Source organism: Lepisosteus oculatus, chromosome 25 (genome assembly GCF_040954835.1).
Source record: "Lepisosteus oculatus isolate fLepOcu1 chromosome 25, fLepOcu1.hap2, whole genome shotgun sequence".
NCBI lineage: Eukaryota > Metazoa > Chordata > Actinopteri > Semionotiformes > Lepisosteidae > Lepisosteus > Lepisosteus oculatus.
The window spans coordinates 12,439,552-12,467,402 of NC_090720.1; the positions used below are offsets into that span (position 1 = coordinate 12,439,552).

Below are 27,851 nucleotides of genomic sequence, written 5' to 3' on the forward strand. Positions count from 1 at the left end.
TGATTTTGTTGTTCCTGCCTCCCGCAGTCTGGCGCCAGGCATGTGCAGCCCCCTGGGCATTCTGGATGTGATCCGGAGGGTGAAAACCGGCGAGCACCCCGAGATCGGAAACGCCTCCCTCTCCCAGCCCTCCGAAATCGGCTACCTGAACGTCACGTCCACCGCGGGCCCCACCGCGGCCCGGGAGCACGAGGACACGCCCAGCCTGGGCAGCGATGAGGTCTGAGGGCCAGACGGGGTGCCCACACCTCCGCCCGGAACCGAGGCTCGAGCCAGGGACCGCCACACTGCCCGGCCTGGTGCCGCCCGTCAGACACGTGTGTAGCAGCTCCACCATGTTTGACAGCTGACCCTGTTTTCAGGGGGAGTAACTCGGATGAACATATCACAACCATGACTCATTACCTTTAATTCCTTCCAGCCGGTTTATAAGTAATTTAAAAGCATCAGTGACACCAAAAAGTCTTATATAACATCAACACCTTCATCAGTGCTACTTTTTTATAAGCTCTTTTTAAATTATATACAAAATGAACCCTGTTTTGTACAGACGAGTGCTTAAGATGTTGTGACGGGTGGGATATCGTTTATTCCACTTGCTTCTGCTCAGTTGTGTGTCAGTCCCATGCTGTTTCCCAATGCCCTTGGCTCTTGTGGATGCCCCCTTAGACTGGGACTGCTGGGTTATGTAGAGTCAACACTGCATCTTATGTGAAAGGCAAATACTCGATACTTAATATCCTGGGTTTAACAGGCATGCGCAACAGGCATCAAAATACATATATTGATATAAACACTGCTCTGTAGTGCTCTGCAGGAGAGTTGATAACCAGCACATTTAAATAACTATACAGATAACCCAACATCATGCACCCCTTTTCGGTGTAGAAAATATTAACACAACTGTGTTTGTACCATGTGCAATTCGGTGCTGTTTTTCTCTCTGGTTATTGCAATTCTCATACCATGCAGATAGTTTTACTCAGGATCCTCACATCAATATCGCTGTCACTATCAGTGTCACCATATCGCTAAATAATTACCTGTGCTAACTGCACATCTACTATGTGACTGCTTATCGGTAACTTCAAATAATCAGCATGTAATCCCTCTTTACCTCCTGGTTAAAATACTACAGTTTGCTGCTGTATCCCCTCTATTTACAACTGCTCATCTCCATGGCTTGCAGAGTTGACGCTGCACAATCTAGTTCAGTCCATTTTATGATGCACCTGGTAATAAATCGATAACCTTTAGTATCAGCCTACACCGTACGGTACTAGTCAAACAAGTGCTGATTTTGTAGACTACGGAAGGCTGGGCATTGTTTCTGTAATTTCAGTTGTTCAGAGTGGTTACTGGAAATAGATTAACTACGCGGTGTTATAAACATTGCTAGCTGAGAATACTTAATATGCCAGGAACTGTGATATTTTTGTTTATTATTTTATAATTGTGAGCAAACATTTTGTGGTCTTCTGCCATAGCTCTGTGGCACATGTACTGGAAATGTGATCTCTGTATTATAGCCTCTCTATAACGATTTGTAGATTGATGTATTTTTGTAAGAATGACAGTATTTTTTAAATGCAATACAAGAAGTGATCCAAAGTTAGTGACTTCCACCCCAATGTGCAGCACTGACAATCTCTGTGGTACTAAGAAATGTACAGTGGAATGTGTGTGATTGATGCACTTTGTTCGGGCAGGAATGTCTGTCTGGATTTTTCGTAAGAAACAAGTTGATGACAGGACCTGTCTTGCATTTCGCACCTTCTAGTAAAACAGAGATACTATTTTTTAATTCAAAAGAGCTTTATTCTCTATAAACCTGCAGGGTTTCATAGATTTAAGGTGAGAGGGTAATGTGTTCTGTGTGGCTTAGCCAGTAGAGACTCTTGGTCGGAAGGCAGGCTGAGTGCTATAGTCTTGCCATTGCTAGATCAAGCTTGGCGTCACAAGGTCCCATTTACTGTATTTAACCAGTGGGATTGGTTGGGTTTGGAGCCTTATGCAGACTGCCCATAGCTTGCCATTCAACAGCACCCCCTGTGGCTGGGTGGGGCGCCTGCAATGCTCCAGTGAGAGCAAGATCAGGCCTCCATTAAGCATCTGCTGTTCTCATGTGTGTGAGGACAGAGGGCTTGAAAGTGCAGGGTTTTGAGGGGAGAAGAGAGGGGTAAAACCCTCAGTGCTGGTGTGAGGGTTATAGTTTTAGATCAAGCTCATTGACATTTGGTGACTCTGAAACTGAAAACAGGGCTGTGCACTTTTAACATAGTTTTTCAACATTGCAATACTGTGCCAAATCTCCAGAGGCACTCAGGTTCCACTAATTGAAATAGGGATAGAGTGACATTTCTGGCTACAATCTTACTTGCACCACTAAGTCAGAAATGCATGTATTCCACTTGCCGGTTATCTGTTCTGTATCTTTTTTGTTCTGAGTTAAGAGCTCTGGGGGTTCGAATCACAAAACAGCTTACAGTCAGGAATGTGTGTAAAGGTCAATTCAGGCTTGTTTTCTGTGGTTGTTATTCATTAGGTCCTGCTCTTCCAGATGTGAGATTTAGATGTCTGGAGGTCTGCAAGACCTGGTCCTGAATTCAAGTGATATTTGACCATTGTTGCCAATTCTGTGGAGACTGAAAGAAGTGTTTATATACATGGATAGGTCTCAACAGCACAGTCTCAATCCCTAACTGAAGCAGAATCCCTAACTGCTTATATCAAGTGGAACAAGAACATGTATTTTATTCAGACTTAAGACGTAACGCCGTTTTTTATTGTTTCCACCATCTTCCGTAAATTCAATGAACCTAATTCCGTACATTAAACTTTAAAGGAAATCCTGTGTTTCAAAATGCCCTCCCCTCTCATTCTGTTCTAGGCATCTTAACACAAAATTTGGTAAAACAACCATAATATCACCATAGTATACAGTACACCAGCCTCCTCTTCTTTTAAGTTATGTACTGTATTTCCGCCTGCTGAGACTTTTGGCAAGGAAATATTTTAAGAGAAATCTGACCATTTCTAAACATCAACTCTGTTATGCTTTGTAAGAGCAACACAGAAATACACAATGGACCGTTTCCAATCCTGCCACCCAGCCAACATTCAGCAGGATGGAAATGTTGCATGTAGCTGATTGGCTAATGCGACTTCTCACACAAGTCTTGAAAAACACCCAAGCCTAGTTTTCTAAAACTGTCTGAAAGGGGGTAGTTAGTTATGTTTGAGTTGTTACACGCCTCTATTTCTCAGCTCTGTAGTTGCAAGGATACTGAAACTACAGCAATAATAAAAGAATATGCTTTATTTTTCTAAGTCATGTACTTACGTAATTAGTAAATTGGGAAAATGTAGCGGGTCTGTGAGTATTTTACATACAGAAGGCCTTAATAATGTAACTAATAATGTAACTCATTTCTTTGTATTTTGCTGTGATGTACTCATTTATGGTTAGCAGTCAAAAGTCAAACCATTGCTTGACCTTATGTGTTACATTTAGCTTTTATTGAGCTTTTTGTTTCTCGATAAGCTTTTTCATTGCTAAGCCTTCACGAATAAGATCCATTTACAACTGTGTATATATACTAAATTATATTTATATTGGTTAATTTGTCTAGCTTGTATAATTTAGATCTAGTTCAAGTGGATAGCTGCATCAGCATGTGGAGGCTGCAAAGGAGCAAGTATGGGTTTATTCCGTGGTGAAAAGAGAACACAACGTTTCGGCTGTGGAGCCTTCTTCTTCACAGACCCGAAGAAAGCACCAGAAATGTGTTTCCTTTCTTCTCTTTTCAGCATGTTAATTTAAATCTTATGTCATCTGGATTTCTTTGATCCAAGAAATGTTATTTCCAGATAGATTAAACATACCTTGTGGCTTTTATCCTGAAATATCCTGAATATTTCAGGGAAAATGTACAGAAACCTAAGTATAGTATAAAAGCGAACCACAATCACAAATCCCTGTGTAATTAACAGGAATTGCATCATATAAAAAAAACAAAGAAAATATTTATTTCGTTATTTTCAATGCAACAGCCCTTTTTAGGCAACAAAATGAAGCAAAAAGAAACCTGGATTTAAAATTGAGGTGATGTTTAAAGCAATATTTTTTTGCCGTTAAGTAGCCTTTTTCCCCTTTTCACTCACACACCCCAGGAACAGGTTCCTGTGGTTGGCCATTAGAACAGAGAAGAGGAAGGATTTAAAAATTCAGTTGAGAGACCAGCATGGCCACATAACCGCAGCTGTGTCAAATTACCTGGTGGCCACACACTCAAACCTTGAAGCAGCACAGCTCCATTAGACTGCTGCTCACGCCACCATCTAGCAGAATACAAGTGAAAGCCATCAAGCAAGTCTATGACACATCGCTAAATAGAGCTTTTAGAAAGATATAACAGACCAGCTGTAGAGAGTTCAGGCAAGACAGTAACATATCTGTCAGCACAAAGGATGCATCAACAGATGATTGATCTTTATCACAATTCAGGGCTTCAATCCAAGGGAATTTTAAGAAAATTTAAAGCTTTTTTGGTTCACTTGGATGGTTCTGCAAGTAATATATCACATACATTTTTTTGTGTTTTTTTAACAGAAGCAGCTGGCCTGTGTCTTGAATCAGGCTGCTGTGCACCTTGTTGAATCTTTCTGCACAGCTTTGGACACTTCAGCTAATCTTTCACTCAGCCTGTTCACTATTTCTACATCTGAACGCTTTGAATTGAGCCAGGCTGTGGATGTCACAGGACAGGTTTTTGAGGAATCGTGTTACATCCTGCCGCACGTAACCATAACATCAGACAAAAAGATTAAACTATAGCTAATCGCATGATTTGTTAAAAAAAAATTAGAAGCATTGAGTGAAACAACACATCAGAGCTCTTTTCAGTGTAGGTATCCTTTAAGATCAGGAGGAATTTAAAAGCATTTTTTTTTCAAATGAAACTTTTCTTTCATACAGCTCTTTGCATCTTGTCATTAAAGCATGCAAAATATAGTGATATAGTAAAAGATACATTTTTAAAAAAATACCGTTAAGTATTCAGGAAGTTTTGCAACACTGTGAATCTGATTGTTTGTATTTGAAAAACAAAAATAAGTTATTCCCTACCCAGTTAGTCATGTTGCTGAGGGTAAAAATTGAAAGGCTGTGTATGCATTAGTGCATATCAGCACAGAGAACTGATACAGTAGCAAAGGCATTCCTCTGGCGAGAGTAGGTCTGGTAACGGGATGCTGTTCATATAGTGATGTAGCCCATTCCCTCTAGTCTTCCAAAAGCCAGTGCTGTTATGACATTAAAATGTAAGTTGACAGTATTTTCTGCTCGATAGTGTGTTTACAAAGATAAAGCAGTGAAAGGCACGAGGCCTCTTCATTGCTCCCATGCCTGGACCTCGATCCCCAATCTATTGGCAGGTGAAGGCCCGTGCCAGCAAGCTACAGTAGTGAGAAGAAACTACGCAGTCATCTGTTAGGATACTCCCTGAGTACTTGCAGCTAGGACTGCCTGGAACATGGCTCTTAGTGTACTAACATAAAGACAAAGAGAGAAACAAGGCCTGAGTTATGGATTAGGAATTGTAATAGGATACACTGTCAGTGGCTTCTAGAGCTCAGTATTCCTATTAACCAAGACCAGCTCTGTTAAGAAACTTAATTTTAGGACTTGGATCATATTGGCCCTTTAGCAATACCATGTTTGTGTTATTTGTAATGCATTTTATTTTTGCAATTCAATTTACCAGCGGCCTTTTTATTCAATTCCATATTTTCATATTTTCAAAAGCCTTAGATTTTCTCTCTAACAGCTGTTGAGGTAAAGCAACTAAGAAAGGCGGCGATTCTACAAAAAGTTATATTTTTATTCCTTATTCCATATCAAGGATTCTGGGCCATGTCCTCCCTGCTACCTGCCTGGTTGTGCGTTAAAGCAGCGTTTGTAGTTAATTAGAAATATTGACAAGTTCAGTGTTTTTTTACAGACCTGTGACTGTAGCTTTTTCTTCTATACCTTTTCCTGCTGTACATGTTGATAAAGAAAAATGAACATGCTGCTAAATATTGGGTCTCACTTGTTAAACTGACAGCATTTTACCCATGCTGTCACACTTGGCAAGCAATGCTATATGGAGAACTAGTGGTACACTGCTGTCAGACAAGACACAGAAACGCTGTGACTAATCTTACTCAAGTAAACTATCTGCTTTTTGTACATTGTTTTTTTGTGAGTAGATTTCCTAATTTTGGGACATCATGCTATTTTAAAAGTGTCTTAAGCAAATAATAAAGGTACTTTGTATTTTCATAAATATATAGTCTCTGTTTATGTGTTTGGTCAGTGTGAGAAAGTGCAGGGTTGGACTCTTCATAAATATAAAACAAATTAAAAAAAAAAAACTGTCAAATTAATTCCATGGGATCCAGAGTGATAGTTGGGTGACTTTGAATCTCGAAACCTTTTTTCTTTTTCATGGCAACATTATCACACCTCCAGGAAATAGTCCCCCAGTGTGTCCTCAGCATATGAAGAAACACAGGATGCTCCATATTTATTCTTATCTCCAGTGAAATATGAACAAAAAAAACATACAACTTAATGAATTATGGAATAGTCATGCTTGTAAAAATGTATAACTGTTGTACTGTGTTCATGCTATGGCACAGAGCAATTACATATTTGTCATTCATTCATAATTGTTTGAATTCCAGTTGCACTGAGGGCCACCTTCATTCACAGCAAATCACCTTAGCAGAAGCAGTCCTTCAAATGAGATTATACCTTCAGCTCTTTGCAAGTGCAGTGGACGTCTTCAGCTTTGAAGGGGGGCCTGTTAACTTGGGGTGTAAAAGGAAAAATTATGGACACACCCGAGGTCGTGTCGTGCCAGAGATCACACAAACTCTGGGACACGGTAGAGGTCACAAGACCTTTAGTACACGGTGCAGCAGTAAAGCGCAGATATGCAATAGAAGCAGCATCACGGTTAAGGTCAGCAGGGCCTTTGGAAAATGACAGGGAATTGACCATTGACCTTCACTAGCTGAGGGATGGCTATGAATGCAACAAAAACTGAATCTGTTACTGTGCATTGGAGTGTCCACTACTACTGGAATAGTGGCAGTCTTGCCAGAAAAAGGACACAAGTGGATCTTGCCTCTCCAGACTCTGCAGAAAAGATGTTTCAGGAGGCAAAGCCAAAAGGAGAGATCTCCCGCACAAATCCACATTATCAAGATACAAAAAGTGTCAAAACTAGCGTTCGGTGTCCCCTCCATGGGTGTGGCATTCAGGAAGAAGCACAAAGAGGCAAACCGCAATTGAATGACCACTGGTACCATATGATGTGGTCAGAAAAAAATAAAAATAAAAATTGAGCTTTTTGGACACATACTACATTTGGCATTAAAAAGAAAACACTTGCATGCTAATCCTAATCGTAAGTTTATACAGCATGTTAATGGTCACCAATCTGTAAAATATTAGTAGTGCAAACATTCACAATGGATAAACTTATTTCTAAACTTCTGTTAATGTAGAAACGTGTGTATTACATGATACAGAGGCTAAAACAAGGTACAACAAAAAAAACCTAGGCTGAAGCATCTAAAGCAGTACAATACACAGGAATGAGACTCAAATCATTCTAGCTGTTGGCAAAATCTAAACATCATGGCATGTTCAAGTTAACCTCAGCAGCGCGATACGTGAGCCTCTGAAATGTCCGTCACAGGCAGGTTCCTGACGGCAGGAGGGCTCATGCAGAGAGGCTGGTCTGCCAGCTGCCTGTTGCTAATCAGCCATTGCCGAAGATACCTGACGTTGCAGTCACACTGCCATGAGTTTCCCTGAAGTCGCACAGTCGTCAGATTCGACGCATTATCGAACAGCCCTTCCGGGAGCTGCTCCAGGCTGTTCTGCCGTAGGTCGAGTGTTTTCAGATGAACGAGGGGTTCCAACATCTTGGCTTCAATGGTCTGCAGCTGGTTGTCGTACGCGTACAGGTGCTGGAGGCCCGTTTGCTGGAAAAGACTGGCCGGCAGCTGGCGGACAGCATTCCTGGCCAGCGAGAGCCAGGACAGGCTGCGGAGGCCCCGGAACACGGCGGCGGGGACCGCGCTCAGCTTGTTGTCGTACAGCGCGCACACGCGGAGCGCCTGCAGGCCGCTGAAGAGGCCGGGGTGCAGGGAGGCCAGGCCGTTGGAGGAGAGAGACAGGACCGTGAGGGACTGCAGGTTCCGGAAAGAGCCAGGAGAGAGGCTCTCCAGCCTGTTTCTCGCCAAGACCAAGGTCTTGAGGCGAGGCAGAGAAGAGAACAGGGCGTCTGAAAATCGAGAGAGGTGGTTGCCGTTCAAATGAAGGCGCTCGAGATTCTGCAGAGGGGCGAAAATGCGATCCGGGAGCCGCGTCAGCTGGTTGCCGTAGAGATAGAGGTGGGTGAGCTGAGGGAGGGGAAGGAAGAGGTCTTCAGGCAAGCTCTCAAGCCTGTTACTCTGGAGATGGAGAGCCTGCAGCTGGGTGAAGTTGTGGAAGGCAGAAGCAGGCAGGCGATCCAGGGAGTTGTTCTTGAGGATTAGGACGCCCACATCTCCTGGGATGTCCTGGGGGAGGCCATGCAGTGCCCTCCCGGCGCAGTCCACCGTCAGGATGCCATCTGAGGTGTGGCAGAGGCACTCCCTGGGACAGGACAGGGCAAGGCCACCAAGGAGGAGCAGGAGGAAGAGACAGGTTAGCGGCCACATCACTCCGCTACCTAAGGGTGGGAAGGTAAGATTTAACCACATCTCACATTTCTCAAAGTGGAACGAAAGCAAATTAAGTGCACCTGGAGAAATATGTCTTTGTGCTAATGATGGCTGAGCCAATTAAATACAGCCGCCATTGTTACTATCCCTTCGTTTAAATCACCATTGCAATCGTAATTATTAAAAAAGAAAAGAAAGCTAGAAACAGTGTATTACCTCAAGTAAGTGAGGGAATGAACCTGCTCAAACTCCACTGGAAGCCTACAGTACATGATTGGCACATTATTGGCCGATTGAAATATCAAAAGAGTTTTACAAGATATGGTTCAAGCAAATGATCGAGAACTTGGATGAAGGCGTTTATCCATCCACCATTTCAGTGTCAGAGGCTGCAAACAATTCCAAAAAGTTTTGAAAAACAAACTTTTTGAGCCATAGGCATTTTTACAAGCAAAACGGTCTTAATTACAGCAGTTGTCTCACCTCGAAAGTAAACAACTGTTCTTAAAATGATTTCTTCCACATTTCCACTCACACAGTAAAAATCCATTTTCATTTTCCACATACTTTACTAACCTCAAAGTCAAATTAAGAACAGACCTGTGAAAGTCATTAGGAGAGAACAGCCTAATCAGAAGACCAAAATGGCCCTGAATGGCTTTTGTCAGCCCAGTTGCAATGAAATCTTAAAAAAGCATCAATATAGAATACATTTCCCTTGTCCTTGAGACTGAAATACAGAAGCTTAAAAGATTATAGCATTATCAAGTTGGGTTTGTACTTGCCTGTAACCTTCACAAAATGTTCACCTCTTTTTCAGGTTAGAAGCTGTTCTTCTGTGAATTTCAAGCTGATTGCGGATGTCAATATGCAGTTCTTCCCAGAAAGCCTTCAGTTTTATCACTATTTAGTCAGAATGTTGTGAAACAGTCTGTGATGAAATTTCATGCACACACCCCGTATTTCCCACAAATGATGAAGGAAGCATTCATCTTTGCCAGTATTTCAAAATCCTGAACAAATCAGAATGGGAATGCTGTAGTGATAACGTTCTTCATTGCCTCTAGCTAGTTACTTTAATGATCACGTATTTCAGACACTAACTAGGTTGCTATATAAATATATGTGCTGTTTGGCTTAAAACAACGCATTTTGGCTGTTTAGTTGATAGTAGATGAATGCAAAAAAAACTATCTTGAATATTCTTGTAATGGATATCTTTTATAAGCAGGGTATTAAAAATAGATGACGTTATCAACTTAAACCAGTGAAAAGTGCATTTTCCAGTGTATAAGTGTGTAAATAGCAGTTCCCCCACATTTATTAATATAACTTCAGCACACTAGTAATACGGTACTGTACCTCCACACAGACTTAAAATAGTTATATTGGCGTGTTCCTGGTTCGTGATCAGTTCCTAATTGGAGCCTGGACTAAAGAATAAACACTGAATGCTAGGAGGGGCAGTTCATGGAAGCAAATTTATTCTGCATCTATGAAGGAGGGGTGGAGGAGACTGGAATATCTGAGGAGGAAAAAGTCCCACCTAAACTGACACACAAGGTTGGATTTGAACCCCAGGAGCCCAAAGTTGTGCAACTTGTAGTTATTATCACTGATAATTTTTGCTGCACAACTTGACCCTGTGTAATTGAGAAGTTTAGAAAACCCGGGACTCTGCTGCAGAATACATTCATCTCACAGGATCACAATTCCAGTCTTGTAAGGTCACAAGGCAGCAGGTATTACAGGTTTCTTCACATTCCAGCATCGACTAAACTGGGGAAGCTGTTAAACTGGGTCACAGAAGGCAACACTTAGATCGATTAGGTATTCAGAATTCAAGGGTGGAATGAAACCCTGCAGCTCCCCTGACGTTTCTGCCAACAACCACAATGAAACACACATTTTTTTCCCCCCTTTTTATTTAAAAACTTTTAACATCTCGACGGTGATCATCAGGCACCTGTAGTTCAAGTCGGTCAACATCTGATGAATGTTGTGCCAGCCAGCCGGGCAACATGTGAACACAACACAGGTGGGGAACTGGCAGGTGAGCCGGGAGATTCTGGCCCTGATCCTGACGACCCACACCGCCGAGTTCGCTCCAGCCGAGCTTTATGTAGAGGTGCCCTTTGAACTATAGCATTTCAGAAGTAAAACAAAATCCCTGATGTTAAAGCAGAACACCTACCTTGGCAAATATTCCAATCAAGCATCCTGTCAAGTCCAATTATAGCTTAAATTAAGCTCAGCTGGAGTAAAAACGAGCAGGTGTGTGGAACTTTACAAGAACTGTGAACCCCTGCACTTGTAATTGTTTGCCCGCAGAGGCACTTTAAAAGGCTGGTCTTTCATCTCTTTTGCCACACCTTACCTCCCACTTACGATGGATCAATGGATTCATTAACTCAATGTACTGGCGTCTCATTGTGATGTAAATGCATAATGGAACACATAAACGTGCACAGATAAAAATGAAATTCAAACTGAAATTTTTGCCTTTTAATTTTAAATGCTGTATCTCACACATACTATTTCAAGCGACTGTCTCAGTAGCAAGGCATTACAGCGATTCACTGGTGGTAAAAATGTGAGCAGCCCCTTCAGTGATAGTGGTCACCCCACTGCACAGCTAAATGAACTTTGGCAGTTGGAAATCACTTAAGGTCATCTCAAAGTGTAACTACCACTCTCTGGAGTCACCTCTAATTTTAACTAACAATTGTATACATTTAGCACTTTTCACCCCAATAGACCCAGAAGGATTTCTGATATACACACAAGTGGGTCCACTTCATCTATCACTGAAAAACAATGCCATGACACCAGTAATGCAGTATTCATGACCTTTGTACAACATCTCATCTGAAGGATGGAACCTCCTGGAAAACTGTGTTCCTTGTCACCATAAAAGGGCACCGATTTGAACATTCTGGTGTGGGGAGACAAGCACCACCTACTGATCTACAAACTGGTCTACGCTTTTACAGAAGCAACCTGATTTTCCTGACTGTTCCTCCCAGGAGTGACCAAGCCCATTGGCCATTATTCACTACACTATCTGCTACTAAATGTCCTCCACCGCCCTTCCAACCTCCTCCTGCTGCTTGTGGTGTGGGCTCAACTTTTTGGGGAGACCTGCACAAAATTGGGGGGTTGGGGGTATGCTTTTTTACCACCAGTTTACAATGAGCAAAAATAACATAACTGAAGTATTAATAACACAGACATACTGTACACATACATGAACACTGTTGTGGCTTAATCCTGACTCAGCATAGAGTGTTAACAGTCTTGAGAAAGAATGCACAATAACCAAGCTTCACCAAATCTCAGAAATTAGCAAATACCGCCATGGGCGCACAGCAAGTTCAACTACATGTTCTTCAAGTGATGTTGCTGGCCGATAAAAAGAGTAACACCAAACTGCAACAACTGATATGTCTGCTTTCCTTTAACATTCTGTATAGCATGCACTTAACACAAAATCTGAACCAGAATCTTTAAACCCTCTGCTTTAAACTTTGCATATAAAAGATAAAGATGTAGTATAAACGTATAAAGATGCACAGACATCACTGCAGATGCCTTTAGTGATACAGACAATGCCAGACAAGCATTGAACTTCCGGAGTCAGGAGATGTGGTTTAGTAAGGGTGGTAAAAGCAGCAGTAATAATTAAAAGGGACAAAGGCATTTCATATACTTACGTTAGATCTGGGAGGTGCATAAATTTGGATGACAGAAGAAGAAAATAAGTAAAAAAAATTGACAAAGGACATTTGGCCCGAGCTAGCAGCCATATCACCCTGCAGCTCTCAACTGGCAGCCCACTGAAGCTCAGCAGGGTTGAGCCTGGTCAGGACCTGGACAGGAGACCTCCTGGGAAGCTATGGTTGCTGCTGGAAGTGGTGTTAGTGGGACCAGCAGGGGGCGCTCACCCTGTGGTCTGTGTGGGTCCTAATGCCCCGGTGTAGTGATGGGGACACTATACTGTGTCCATGGTGTCCATGCTAAATTTCCCCCCTCGGCCTTTATTGTGGCCTCCAAATCGTCCCCATGTATGATTGTCTTGCACTTGCCCTGCGATGGACTGGCACCCCGTCCAGGGTGTCCAAGGGCCCGTCTCTCTTCAGTAGACCTGTTGTCCTAGCCTGCTTAGCCACTTTGCTCTAACCTGACTGCTGCAATGGCAGTTTCATTCCAGCTCAGCTCGCTATTGGCCTCATGAGCCCAATTTAACAACTTCGCTCAGCTGTTCAGCTGCTGCTGCTGCTTTAAAGAAAAACAAAACCTTCAGAGAGTTCAACCCTCTAGGACCAGGGCTGGGGACCCCTGGGCTATAAAATCACTTCTTTTCTGAGGTCAGCTCAGTAGTTCACAGCTCCTGCTAAACTCCTGGAGATTAGGACACACTGGCTTCCTCTTCTCTGCCGCAATCTGATTGTTCTGGCAAACTTTCTACTCTTATAGGTTTTGCTTTACGTATACCTATGACACAGGTCTCTGAAAATGTCAGCTTCCCTACAAATTCAGCAGAGCAAGTTTGATATAAAATCAGATCCTTTCCGTCATATTGAAGTTTGGCCACCTAATTCAATTCAATCTGGCATTTCAACAATTGATAGCAACCTGAGGTAGACCAACAATTAACTAGTGATACGGTGTGTACATGGTAGTCAATACTTTTGATATTCCGCAACAATTTTAAATGACCGAGTCATTTTAAAATCTTTTTGAAAATCAGTAATGCATGTTGATCAAATTTGCATTGTGACACTCTGCAACTTCATAGAGAAACAGACAAATCAGAAAGGAGGATATATAAATACATGTACATTAAGTCAAAAGTATTGTAGCACAACAAAAAACGTACAACTTGCACACACATGGTGGTGGCTGACAGGATTGTAGTTAGAGCGGAGGAATGAGCGACACTGAAGCAAATGTAGTGCTGCCAACGACCAGCTCGAATTTGGAGCTCGAAGCTCGTCTCGAATTTGGAGATCTTTTGGCTTTTAACGATCAGACATAAAACAGAGCAGCGTGCACTGCAAACTTTGCCGCAGATCCGTGCCAGCAAAGACAGGCAACACCAAGAACCTATTTCACCATTTAAAACAACATCACCCGTTAGAACACGCAGAAAGTAAACATTACAGCCACAAACTACTGTTGTTAGTGGAAGGGGACCATCTATAAGCACCAGGCCAGTATTCAGTGCGGCTAAACAGCAGCAAACCATAGTAGCATCATTTTCGAGCACCGTGCCTTACGACAAAAAAACGAAAAGACATGAAGACATCACAAATGTAGTTGCATATTGCATTGCAAAAGACATGCTTCCCATTAGCACTGTCGAAAATGAGGTATTCAAGAAGCTTATCAGAGTCCTTGACCCCAGATACAAGCTACCTGGTCGGAAACATTTTGCACTGACTGCACTTCCTCGGCTGTATGCAGAGTGTAGGGAGATGGTAGATGGGCAGCTGCAAAAGGTGCCATTCTTCGCCACTACTTCTGATATGATCCTTTAAAGCACTTTAAACTTTGCAGCCTGTCTGAGCCATCTTCTATGTGTGTTTTATCACACTGCAGCACTTAAATTTTTCTATTAAGATTTTTACTTGGTAAATTTTACTCCTGCATATTTTGACATAAAAAAAAGACTTGAATACTCCCTACCTCAGATATGTTTAATGTTTCTGCTGTTTGGCAAATGTTTGTTGTGTTCTTAAAGAGTTGTTTAATTTACCAATAACTGTCTGGTTTCTTCAACTTTTACTCAGGAGAAAAAATCTGCCTTTAAACTTGAAAGAAATAATGATTTTACATTTATTGTGATAATTATCGATATCAACTGATATGAACATTTTTATCGTGATAATGTTTTTGGCCATATCGCCCAGCCCTAGTCCCAGTGAAGAAATTATAACTTGTAATCTACAGTATGTAGTTCTGCTGGATTTTACTTTGTACTTTGAAAGACTAACTAGCCCTTAAAAAGACCTTTGACATTTAATGCATTGTGCTAAAGTTAAAGATTCATCTCGGTTATACAGTACATGTGATGCAATGCTGCTCTCCTGGTTAGCAAGGCGGAAGGAACCAAAGCAGATCCTGAGGCTGTGCCAGAGAGATCAGATTATAGTTCAGTGGAAACTTCTTCCTATCACGATACGCATAGCGATATTTCAAACGCTGAGCGGAAAACAGATTTAACCAAAAGCCACAAACTCAAACATCCGTGAAGTCTAAAGGAAGCAGGCACAAGAAGTGCAATTTACACAATCACATTGCATAAGATGAAAGGAAATGAAAAGAAATCGTCTTATCCAACAGTCCATCCCTGGGCTGAAAGCAAAGCATCCAGGCCCTATCAGTGTGTTCAAACCTTCTCTCAGCTAAGAGCATTTGATAGTTCCTTAAATCTGGTGCCAAGTTTCAACTTTTAACCTATGAGCCTGCAGGAACCATGCATTCCATTGTTAAGAAATACTATGGTAAAGCCTTGTAGTGTTTATTATTATTTAATGTTATTTGGTTACTGTTAGCAGAACAGACAAATGAAGGATTCACTTTTCTCAAATGAAAACCAATGACAATTTCAGTTGTACCACACTGTAGTAAAGTGATGTGAAATTAAATGGAAGGAAGATTGTAAAGAACCAGCCATTTGTTATGCAAGACCATTAATATGTAAGAAAGGCTACAGAATGAGAAGGGACCATTTGGTTTTGGTAGCTAACCTGTAGCTTCCATTTCTATCCTCCGAGAGTAACACGTTTTAGACAACATGAGCTGTATTGGCCCCATGAGTGATATCTGAAAAATCTGGAGTTTGCTACCACAAACTTACAAACCTTTTTTACAACAAAGGAATTTTGACATTTCTGTACAAGAAATTGGTTAAACCCCAGTTTGCACGGGAATACCATTTTAAACGAGTATAACTGAATTTATCCCAGGTGCCAGAATGATAAATACCTAAACTGGTTTGACTATTGTGGTGTCTCCGGGGGAAAGGTTTATGTAACCGAGACAAAAGTACTCACACCACGCTTCTCTTCTTTAATTTCTGTGGAGTTTCCTCTGTTTCTCCAGTCCGTACATCTTCCAAGCCAGTCCGCAATCCGTTCGCTCAATCTTTATTCAGTCTGAGTTTCAAAGTCTGTAAAGTTCCACAAATCCGTGTCGTATCCAAATCACAAACCGTAAACCGTAATCCTTTATGTCTTCCGTTAATCCGTTATTCTTAAATCCTTACCAACACCAACCTGATTCTACTATCTCCTCCAAAACGCATTCACCTACTGGCTTCCACGCCAGGTCACTGTTCAGGGTATATATATTTTCCTGATGAGACACACCTGTGTCTCGTTGTTTTTCAGACTGAGCCCTTTCCATCTGCGGGTCAGCTGGTTTCTCTTGGCGGCCATCTTGCTCAGGTCTAAGTCGAGTTTATTGAGCAGATCGTTCCTGAAATACCCGTCCTGGATGACCCTTCCCCTGGTCATCTTACACTATCTAAACACGTTTTGAACAGAAGCCTCTTAAACTGCAGCCAAATTGAAATGTGAAGCAGGTGAGGATGTTGCAGATATCTGCCAAGGTTCAAATCAAATACTTGACCATTTCCGAAAAAGACTTTTTGGAAATGAGGCTCAGGTCACCATCTTGGCTGTCGAAGCTGCAAATTTCTTTTCAGGTGTCAATCAGTAGCTGCCCGTGATGATATGTATCATATTCCAGAAATGTGAATGCAAGAATTGTGACAGAGAAGATGTGTTCAATTTGGAGTTAAATCCTTAAGCTGTTTTTGAAAAGAGTCTAGTTTAAATATGAGAATGATACTGCAGTCGGGTGACCATTATGACTTATATGGGGACCTCATTTCACTATATTTTGGGTCTACCAGCTTCAGAACTATTTGGCTTGACATTTATGGAACTGGGTCGGTCTTTCACAAATCAGCATGTGATGACCAGTGTGAATATAAATATCAGCATATAAACTTGCAACAAATCTTAATCTGGCATGTTCTTAACATTTCACCTGGAACATTACATCTGGCTACACAAAGCTCAACTAGAGGCAGCCTGAAAGCTTGGAAGAAACAAAAAGAAAAATCTTCCAAGATAGAGATTACTAGAGCTACAGTATGTTTAAAAGCCTAATAAAATGCAGTTTCTTGCCTTCTCTCTTCAGCGGATATATGCCATTCTCATATTTTTAAAGCACTGAATGTCTTCAGTAAAATCCTACTTAAATACTGATCTACTAAGTAATATAGAATCAAAATAACTACAGTTTAAGAAATATAATTAACTGGTGAACAACATGGTGCACACAATTGAGTTTGTAATTACTTATGCTTTGCAGAACACTTCTATAACTTAACGAATAAATCTTAACACTGGTAAAAAAAATACAGGTATTGCAAGAATATATCAACTAGCCTTTGACATATATCTAAAATTAATGTGATACATTCGGTCTCAAGCAATGTTTTCAATCGTTATTCATGCATAATTTCCAGACCAGGCCTCATAATCTTGCTGATACTGGCATCAATTTCAAAGTTAAACTGAATTCCTGAAGGACATACTTATGATGGACGCTATGATCCACAATTTGTCTATTATGGGCAGAAACAGGATCCACTGAAAGTCATACATAGGTCAAGAACACTACCTTCTGTATCTTCGAGAGCATTGCTGAGCACTATGTTCTTACCACTATTCACAGGGACTTCAGGAAACAGTTAACAATTTCATTTAACATCTTCAAAGAGCTTCTCTTGCACCTGTTTGGCTGGCACCACTTGAAGAGTACTGTAAATGCCAGGAGATCTGTTTTGGCTCACCCTTGTCAAGCATCAGTTGAAATATCCAGAGTTGCACAAAGGACCATATAGACCAAATATTGGTTGTAAGCATGTGACTTCAAAACAAAACTGGCAGAAGTTAAGAAGGATTCAAAGATATTTCTAATTGATTGATCATAAAGGATTGTTAATAAACCTTGTACAAGTCTTAGCACAAATACCAGATAGTGGAAGACGGAGAATGGCGGGTTTAAGGATAGCTGAATTTTACACATTACACAGCGCCATGGAAACAAGGCAGCATTTTCTCCCTGAGTCGCAGATACTTAATGAAGATCTTTAAAGGCAAGTGAGATAACGAGGCACTTGGGGACACCGATGCCACAAGGCTCCTGAGTACTAACGCTGACAAGTTTTGCAAAGGGAACACAAAACACAAAAGCAAAATCAGTGCTGTCTCACAGGTCTGCAACGTAGAACAGGCCCATTGAGAAAGAAGAATAACCACCATTTTTTGAAACTCGTGATAAGAATACATTCAAGAAATATTTAAATAATAGAAAGGGAGTAAGTCTGTGTGCATAGAGAATGATCCCAGTCAATGAACTTTCCATCTACTGCCTGAGTGCTCTGTAATGCTTCTCAGCCCAGACAAGCCTGGGAAAATGCAAATCCATGCGATAGCCGATTTCCGGCGCCCAGCAGTACTCAGGGGAGAGAACTTTTGTTGGCTTATGGATCCAGAAGTACTTGTTTAAGTGGCTCTCGTCATGCCAGAGCGCCTCCACCTGGTTCTCCTTGTCCTTCATGATACCCTTGTAGCAGCTCTCGGTCAGGCGCTTCACATTCTGCCATGTGCCCCCGAAGACAGCAGCGTGGTAGTAGATGTCGCCCTTCTCCATGAAGGCCTCCGACTTGGGGTTCTGGTCGTAGGTGTACCTGAACTTCGGGGTGCGGTAGAAGAAGGCGTGCATCAGCGCCACAGAATCCCCCAGGGCCTCCGTGCCGAACCGACCCACGAAGACCTGGTCCACGTCCAGGCAGAAGACGTACTGGGCCCGGTGGCGCACCTGCGACTCGATGGTGTCGGCAATGGACTTCATCCGCATCATGGAGATGTCCTGCCAGCGCCTGTGCCGCTCCACCTGCAGGGTGACGACTTCCCGCCCTGGGGCCAGCGCGACCTGCGGGACCTTCGTGGGATCGTCCGTGAAGATGTAGTAGGTCACTCGCAAACCCACCATGAAGTAACGCTCTGCAGAGGTGAGGAAGTCCTTGAGGTAGGTGTCCAGGTACCTAAAAATAAAACAAAGGCGTTGTGAAACTCTCCATCTTCTCTACCAATATCCCCTCAGAAGCAAAAGAAGTACAAGTCACTCATAAAGCCAGTTATCCTAGTCAATGAACTGCATCGTGAGTACTGTGCAGTATCTAGTATTAATCTCTTAAACATAAAAGTGAGAGCATGATATGTTCCCATTCATAGCTACAGCTCACACTTGAGAGCGCTAAATTGGCTCAGTGCAATTGCGGTTTGAGTCCATAATGGTTTGCATGCATCTACCATCGTGGACTCGTGAGGTTACTGCCCTGAACTGTGTACTGTTGAACTCGTCCCATTTGTACGTATACCAGCTGTTACGGCTCTAAGATACACAAGGCTTCCCAACAACATATGTGAATAAGTCTTAGGTTACTCCTGAAACCCTATACCAACAGCGCCAACAGACCAGTAAGGAGTGGGATGCTCTATCTCCACCTCTGCATACGAGAAGATACAGGGGTAACATAACTCCATTCCCTCCTCTTTCATTTCTCCTTTCAAGCTCCAAGGATCTTGATGGCTACTCTTCTCTATCGATTCAGAGTAGCCAGCAAACAATGGGGCAGTTTCCCACCGCATTGTAGCCCAATGTATACAAGGGAAATGCAGTTAAGGAGCATTCCAGACAGAAGAATGCATTTACACAGAAGAAGCATGAGGGGCCACATGGTCACCTCAGATTTGTAGCCCTTCTGTGTTGCATAATGCTTTATGACTCTAAGACAAGTTGTGCTCACTGCCTTACTTTTGTAAAACATGTTGTAAAACAAACAGATTTCATTGATTAATATTGTGCATCACATCCAGATAAAAGCATGACCTTACATGTAGAATTCATGACAAAGCTCAACATCATGAAGCAGCCTCACAAGGCCAAGATATCTTGACCTCATAAAAATAGGAGCTTCTTCGATTTTCTTTTTAAAAATGCAGTAAGAAAATTCAAGTAGCCAGTCACAGCAAGCTATGGAGCAGTGGGTTACTTGCTGTTTTCCCAGATTTATAAGAGGAGTCTTATTTTACATTAGGGCTTTAAACAGGAAGATTGCCTATAAATTATCTACAATATTAAATCATGCATTTCACTTTAAGTCTAACCTGACTATTTTTCACTTATTGCTCAAAATGTCAAAAAAGACATCTCATCAGAGCAGAGGAAGACTAGCTGGCCAACAAACAGTTACATCGTTGGAAAAAAAAAACTACATACTTGCCAACAGCAAATACGGTCAATGCAACAGAGGTGTTTTGCTTTCTGTAAAACACATCGTAGTATTCCGGGTTAAACATGCCGTCCCAGATGACTGGAGCTCTCCAGTACGTGCATGTCTGGACGTCTGTCCTGGACCTGAAAGAAAAGACAAACATTTTGAGCAGTTTGCTCTTTAACTCTTTGTTCAATTGGAACAAATGACAAGTTATGATGGTCTGTTTACCACACAAAAAGTAACCAGATAGCATACACCCCAAAACCACTGGAAGGTTAGAAGCTACAGTATACTTTCCCATCTTCCACTCAATCAGTGCCAGATTTGCCTGTTAGTTTCCTGATTCACTTAGAACATTTTCTGAGTTGAGCCCATTAGAAACTAAAACACCAAGCACACACCATTTTAGGGTCATTTAAAGACTTAAGATTAAAGGATTACATTTTCTGCCCAGTCATCTTCTTTACAGAAGACAAAATCTACTTTGCGAGTTTTCAGTGATCTCTTGATTTTTATTAACTCATGTTGGATGACTTTAAAAAAAAATCGAACACCCTTTGATAAGCTTAGGCCATTCATTTTTACATCTTTAGAATTTTTATGTTTCTATATTTTATAACATTGAAAACATGATTATAATTCTTGTTGCCCTTTAACTCCCTATTATAAAATAGATCTACCAACGAGTTTTGGCATACTGTATTCGTTCCAAGCTTTCAGAACTAATATTTGTCTGCTCTATATTTTCTATTGTGATAACTAGACATGTTGATCAATTCTGCACAGTTGTAATATTCTTCTTATTCTTTGCTTGCTACTTTATGTGAATTTTAATTAAGATAGTGGGTTTTTCTGCTGTCTGATGAAGATGATATCCTGTGATTCTTCACAAAATGGCTGGTTGAGATCCTCAAATTAACTTACTGGTTAGAAATCTTTTGCCGGTACCCCATCCTTTGCTCTCAAGTTTTGTTTTTAATTTAAATCAACAAATGGACATAAGAAAGCTCGCTAGCATGTGGAGGTCATTCTGCCCATCACTGGTTGATAGAAACTGATCCTTAATTAAGGTAGCATGGACAGGTAGAATGTTTATTTGCAAAAACTTTGTCATTTCTTCATTTATATATTTACTTTTAATTCTAGCAATAAATATTATTTATTAGTATAGCAAAAATGAAACTTCTTTGATGAGGGATTGGTGACTATTATCAGTAATAGGGGTTTATTTTTTGTGAATTTGGTGAAGCTCAGTCACAAATAAAACACTGGATGTATTTGGCTTCAAAAAGGTAGTTGCTCTTTAGTAACACAGAAAATGTTTTTGGAATTGAAGAGCCCATCTTTATTTTACATTTGAAAAAAAAAAGATTTGGAATCACTAACACTGTGACATCCCTGACATTGTTTACATAAGAAAGTGAAGAGATGCTGGCATTATCTAGATCAAATATCCCAAACCAAACACAAAATCATTTCCGCCTTGGAAGAGACAGATTTGGAGTTTACTCAATGAAGTGCAAAGTCTACTTATTTAATTTAGCTTTCGGTTTATTTGCTTTTACATTAAAAGACTTACATGTCCCATTTGGAAACAGCCCCCTGTGTTCCTGTATCCCTACCCTGCTGTTAGGTATTAGCTAATCACTCTCTGCTCTGTCGATGGTGTCAGTCCTATCTGGGCTGGTCCTGCAAATAGCAGTTTAGCACATAGGGAAGTGCCGCCAGCAGTGGAAACAGTATTCAGTATCCATTTAGATTTTTTTCTGATACTTAAAAAATAAAGAGCATTGGGATCTGTTGTGTTTTAAAAAACGAGATCATATTATGCAATATATTCATATAAATAAAATGTAAACATAACATATTATATATACACATAATATGTGCAGCATATTATTAATATGAATTAATATGGCCAGCAGCCATATCACCCTGCAATTTACAACTGGCAACCCACTGAAGCTAAGCAGGTGTGAGCCTGGTCAGTACCTGGATGGGAGACCTCCTGGGAAAAACTAAGGTTGCCCCTGGAAGAGGTGTTAGTGGGGGCAGCAGGGGGGCGCAGTCTGTGTAGGTCCTAATGCCCCAGTATAGTGAGGGGGACACTATACTGTAAACAGGAGCCGCCCTTCGGATGAGACATAAAACCGAGGTCCTGACTCTCTGTGGTCATTAAAAATCCCAGGGCGTTTCTCGAAAAGAGTAGGGGTGTAACCCCGGCGTCTTGGCCAAATTTCCCATTGGTCCTTTCCAATCATGGCCTCCTAATAATCCCCATCTCTGAATTGGCTACATTACTCTGCTCTCCTCCCCACTGAGAGCTGGTGTGTGGTGAGCGTTCTGGCGCACTATGGCTGCCGTCGCATCATCCAGGTGGATGCTGCACATTGGTGGTGGTGGAGGGGATCCCCATTACCTATAAAGCGCTTTGAGTGGAGTGTCCAGAAAAGCGCTATATAAGTGTAAGCAATTATTATTATTATATAATCATATTAAAACACACTATTCTAAATGTTTTTGCTTTTCTATAGCCCAGGGGTTCCCAACTCCAGTTGTAGGGACTCCCACACCTGCTGGTTTTCATTACAGCTCAGCTCTGTACTTCAGTTCTGAATTGAGTCAACGAGTCGCCAAAGTTAGAACCTTTGTATTTTTTGTACTCAAAGATAAGAGATTTGAAGCTACCGAAGAAACAAACTAGCTAAACGGCACTGCCTTCACATTGAAGAAGAGTTCAAATCAAGAGTTCAAGAGTTCAAATTCAACCTGCTGTTGGCTCTATGAAGGTGTTGATAACTCAGCCGAGTGCTCAGCTGGGCCCAGCAGGAACAGGAGAGGGAACTCCTGCACAGCCCCTCGCATGCAACACAGGATATGAACATCAGTAACGGACTTCTTTTTCCTTGTCAAACCTAACTTAGCTGCAGTCATTTGTGAAACCTAAAGCAAATGGTCAAGTGCAGCAGCTTATCCTCAAAATGGGTCCATTTTTAGGTAGCAGTTCTACATCTTCAACGTGTCTCAGTAAGCAGGAAACACTTAGGGCTTATATCCTAAACAACTAATGCCTCAGCGTTGGCTTCAGGCGCTCTCAAGAGTGCGTTTCCCAGGATCAGTCATTCAAGCATGTTTTGTCCATTTGAGAATGAGACCTGTTTCATCCTTCAGATTATGCTAATGCACCAAGGGGGCGGTCTTGAATAACCAGTCATGAAGGGTGAGGTTACTGGAATAGAGGGTGGAGTACTGGGTCTGGCCGCTAACATGAATGCTAAACGGAAAAACAGCACACTCACTACTGCATAGATCTTTGGAGGTACTATGGGCGCTAAGGATAGTTTAACGACACTGGTAGCTCCTTAGTAACATACCACCCCAGGGGCTCAAGGAGAATCCAAACACAGGCAGACAAGCAAACAAGTGGAAAAGCAAAACCCAAAACAACAGAGCAAGTTCAGAGCAGAGAGATCCATGGGACAAACCAGAAGAAAAATCCAAAAGGTCACAGAGCAGGGAATTTTGAGGCTTTGGGGCCAAAACTGTTAGACTGAGCGCAGGGCTTAATTGGCCTTTTCCCCGTGAGACAGGTGTGGAGGTTACCTGCACACAGGTGAAACGGATCTCCTGCCAGAGGGCATGGCCACAGCGACCAGCTGACTGGCAGGTCTAGCTGAGGTCCGGCCAGTTGCCATGGTGACTCTAGTGTGTCCTTCAGTGCTCCAGCAGTAGGAATGACAGATAGCACTGGGTTTATCACCATGTTATCAATTCCTTTTTTTGCTCCTGCTGAACCATACCCGTTTAACAAACAAATTACATTTCCCTCTGCATGAAAAAAAAGTGACACGTGTAGTCAATTTAATTTTAATGACCTCAAAATGTGTGTAGCCACTGCTAATTTGACTTTAAAGAAGGACAGAAAATGTTGTACACATAAGGTGCTTATACCATGTGTGGAGTCTTAGCAAATGTGGGACCCCATTTGGCCTATTTTGGTGGGGCCTCCTGGACTTAAAATTGTTTCAAATTAGGTATCAGGAATATATGCTATTACATTATATATAAATATCTATATTTATTAGCTTATATTTTGACATAAAATGTGTTAAAATGAAACAATACTTACAAAGAAATGTGTCTTGGTTTCTGTTCTGCAACCTCAAAGTTTAAGTTTTTTGCTTCATCACCTTCTGTGGATAATATTGCAAGGCTGTTGAGTCTATCTTGGAGCATGTTTGACCTTAGATGAGATTTGATCAAATTTAATTTGGAAAAGCTTCTTTCCCCTGACGCCACTTTGACTGGAATTATCAGAAATGTCAAACAAATGTCAAAAAATGGAAATCCAGTAGCTCTCTCATTCAAAGCAAGGAATTCCACGATTTTCAAAGGCTTTCCAAAGTATGAAGAAGGAAGAATTGGCTGCAGTGTTTCTATTTCCTTGACCACTATATGGCCATCTAACTCTGCTAACTTTACAGACTTGACAAGTTCGTTTTCCTGAATGAGCTTAACATTTGTTACCGCAATTTTCCAAATCTGCAGCATGTTTTTGTAATTCCTCCTTTGGAATTTGTTTAAATTTACTCAAAAAGCCAAATAAATAAACAGGTTTTTTCCACTGCTTAAACTGTGGCTCCAAAGACCGCATAGCCTTGTCTAAGACTTGGCTGAAGCAGTGTACCTTGTAAGAATCCTTGGGATCGGTAACAGGGTCATCAGCAAACTGGTAACTAAAGAGTCTTTTTCTCTTTTGCAATTCGTTTGGAATTCTTGGGTTACCTCCAAGTCATTCGCAAGCTCATTTGCGCCAACTAAGACTCGTTCAAAGCCAGTCTCTCTATACTTTATCAGCTAATGCAAGAGCTGATAAAAAAGTCATGTATTTTTGACACAAACACATATTAAGAGTACAGTTACGATATGGGATGGAGCAGAACATTCAAAGCACAAAAGAACTATAATCTCTACTAATCTATCTACCTACCTCTCTTTCTCAACCGTGAGATTAATTAGAATAAGAGTAAGTGAGGGAATGATGTAATATTCATAAATGTTATCTCGGTGAATGATTTATTTGTATCATTAATTCAACAATTTATTTTGCTGAAAGAAAACACTGATAAATTGCTTACTGAGGCCAAGCTTGACGTGGGCTCTTTCTTGCCTGTCTTGGTCCTTGTTCAGAAAAACAAAGGAAGCATCGTTATTTTATTCTTCCAATTATCATTATTAAACCCTGCATATGGTTGGAGTGCTTGTTGTGTTCACCATTATATATATATATGAGAGGTTGGATGGAAACAAGTTCTGTTCTATAATTAATCTGTAATACTGGGGCAGCCCATTGTAGGGCAAACAGACAGGCATGCACACACACTCACACTAGTGCCAGTCTTACCAGAAGCCAATTAACCTATGTAGCGGCGAGGCTTATTAATAAGACAGAATTAAGTGTTGTTGGGCTTTCCCAAATGAGGCCTTATCTCTCTCTTCAAGCTATTCATGCAGGCTGATTTAAAGATGTTTTCTTTTGATAAGGGACAGCTCCCACAGGAGGATGCACTTAGCTAAGCCTGGCTATCATGATCAATGCTCATCCATTGGCGCCTATCTGTCTAGGGAGTGCCAGATGGACACCTGGACTGCATTCCAAGTGTCAGGAGTAAGTGATTCATATCTCACCTTGATCAACCAATCAGGGACTGGTAGGGCCGAGTAACCCACCTGGGACTCTGATGCCCATGGAACTTTCAGCCAATCAATGACCTGAAGTTCCTCCAGGTAAAAACAGGCAACACAGAGAGCCTGTAGTGGACTATTCTGAGACAATTCTAAAGGGAATTCAAAGGAGAATTCCAGGGCAGGACGGCCCAAGAGCAGAAGGCGCCCAAGGGCAGGACATTCTCGCAGCGCGCCCCCTGACCATCCTGAGACTTAGCCCGGACAACCACGGAACGGCCAGTGTGTCCGAGTGCCAGAACTTTCCTCTGTTCTAAGAGTCTAGAGTGGAGGTTGCCAGAGAGTAACCAGAGGATCCACCCGAGGTTAGCACCAGCAGCAGGCCTCGTGAACAGGTCGGAACTGTGGACAGCTGAATCACTATTCAGAACTAGCGCTTCATCAGGAATGAACCGGTCCTCTTCCTGAGCTGCTGGGACCCACAGTCATCTTTTCTCCTGTGCACAAACTGTGCTAGTTAAAGCCAACACTAACTAGCCGGTCAGTGAGCATCAGCAGCGCATCGTCACAAGCTGCACAGCACAGCCTGGCACGGAGCCAGAGAGCCTGCAGGAGATCTGAATCCCCAGAGATTGGATGAGTATTCAACTTCAATGCATTACAGCTCGAGAATTCAATTGTTATCCCAACCAGTTGATATCAATTTAATTCCTAAGAGTTATGTACTTGTTTTGAGTATCTAATGTAGAAGTTATAACCAAGTGCATTTACGAAACGGTCTAAATGAATGATATACTGAACGTATGTCCTCTTGATATATGTAACTCTTCATAACTGAATGAATATATATCTTTTGTATTCTGATAACCCTCACGATAAGATCGGTTAGGTTTATATGCATATTTTATGTATTAATAAATGTATCCTTGTGTATTAGTACCCGTGTGTGTGTGCGTTGTTTGAGTTATATCGCATGGTTGGATTCTAAGGCCATCAAAAGAATCATTTTGTGATTTACTGCTACAATTAATAATTGTCCCAGTAAATGCCCAACCCCTACAGAACTGGTGCCTTCAGAGAGCACACTACACCTACCAGTATTTGTTGGGACCGTGGGAGGAAATTAACACACCTGGAGGAAACCCATAAGAACATGGGGAGAACATACAAACTCCACACACATCTTGAAACCATCATATTCCTAGTCTCCTGTGCATGCTCTGTCCAATCTGGCTAATGAACTGATTAGCTGGTCTGACTGCAGTGAAAAAAGATGCCTGCTGTGTTTCCCAAGTTTCTACATGACTTTTTGCTTTCTTCTTTATCTGAAAAGTTTAACAATGGGCTTATCTCCAGGAAGTACTTAGTTTTAAACTATTCATCTGTACTTTCTTTATAGTGACAGTGACCCTCCTTACAGCAATATTGTTTTTGTAGAACAAGGTCAGTTTAACAGAAGCTGGTTAATCTACCAGCATGTCTGTTGGAGGAAGGTGGAGCACCCAGAGGAAACCCACACAAACCTGAGGGGAACATACAAACTCCACACAGACAGCACCCCAGGAAGCAAACCCAGAGCTCCAGCACTGCTAACCACTCCCTCACTTAATAATGTATCTTATAAATACTTTATGAGAATCATAATTATCATGTCAGAGGTTTATGAGCTGGGTTTTTAGATGAACAGAATCATACCCAGATTGACCATAACCCTTGCGATTTTAAAAAGTTTGAAACTGCTCCTTTTGAAACACCTTTCCGCAAATCGATCACCTGAATGCAAATGTAAAATTCCAGAAATACGATTCCACACTAGAAAGTATGATTCCTAACTAGGAATCGCAACTAACCTGTGTGCGAGATGGGAACAGCTCTGCTAAGATACTGTACAATCACAGCAGCTAGCTGGCTCAAAGCAGACACAGCCACTCTGTACACTGCAAGACTTGGTCCTCCACAGAGGGAGAAAACTAGGAATCGCAACTAACCTGTGTGTGAGATGGGAACAGCTCTGCTAAGATACTGTACAATCACAGCAGCT

The 27,851-nt window shown here is 41.6% G+C and overlaps 3 protein-coding genes across 11 annotated transcripts in view; 1 reads left to right on the plus strand and 2 right to left on the minus strand.

The window, feature by feature from the left end:
- si:dkey-264d12.5 (coiled-coil domain-containing protein 30) overlaps nucleotides 1-6,329 on the plus strand; it is a 62,950-nt gene extending 56,621 nt beyond the window's left edge. For all 6 annotated transcript variants that reach the window (XM_069184075.1, XM_069184074.1, XM_015336784.2 and 3 more), the window contains one exon: nucleotides 28-6,329. In XM_069184075.1, coding sequence (XP_069040176.1) covers nucleotides 28-226 — 199 coding nt within the window. In that variant the 3' untranslated portion in view covers nucleotides 227-6,329. The remainder of the gene's footprint in view (nucleotides 1-27) is intronic.
- A 180-nt stretch (nucleotides 6,330-6,509) lies between these two features.
- LOC102686990 (leucine-rich repeat-containing protein 15-like) lies at nucleotides 6,510-9,654 on the minus strand. Its single transcript, XM_015336789.2, has 2 exons — nucleotides 9,549-9,654; nucleotides 6,510-8,771 (listed from the first exon to the last, which is right to left on the minus strand). Exon 2 carries the CDS (start codon nucleotides 8,758-8,760, stop codon nucleotides 7,711-7,713), a length of 1,050 nt encoding a protein of 349 aa, XP_015192275.2. The 5' UTR covers nucleotides 8,761-8,771; nucleotides 9,549-9,654; the 3' UTR covers nucleotides 6,510-7,710.
- Nucleotides 9,655-11,246: 1,592 nt separating this feature from the next.
- The window catches only part of LOC102684573 (alpha-1,3-galactosyltransferase 2), a 41,229-nt gene continuing 24,624 nt past the window's right edge, over nucleotides 11,247-27,851 (minus strand). For 3 of the 4 annotated variants that reach the window (XM_015336812.2, XM_015336813.2, XM_015336810.2), the window contains 2 exons: nucleotides 20,128-20,265; nucleotides 11,247-18,889 (listed from right to left, as the gene is read on the minus strand). In XM_015336812.2, coding sequence (XP_015192298.1) covers nucleotides 18,208-18,889; nucleotides 20,128-20,265 — 820 coding nt within the window. In that variant the 3' untranslated portion in view covers nucleotides 11,247-18,207. Of the gene's footprint in view, nucleotides 18,890-20,127; nucleotides 20,266-24,254; nucleotides 24,699-27,851 lie in introns of those variants that run through there. The other variant, XM_015336809.2, reaches the window with a different exon arrangement.

Bases quoted from the DNA above. Each gene is read 5' to 3' on its own strand.
- LOC102686990 (XM_015336789.2), bottom strand. From the start codon at position 8,760: ATGTGGCCGCTAACCTGTCTCTTCCTCCTGCTCCTCCTTGGTGGCCTT.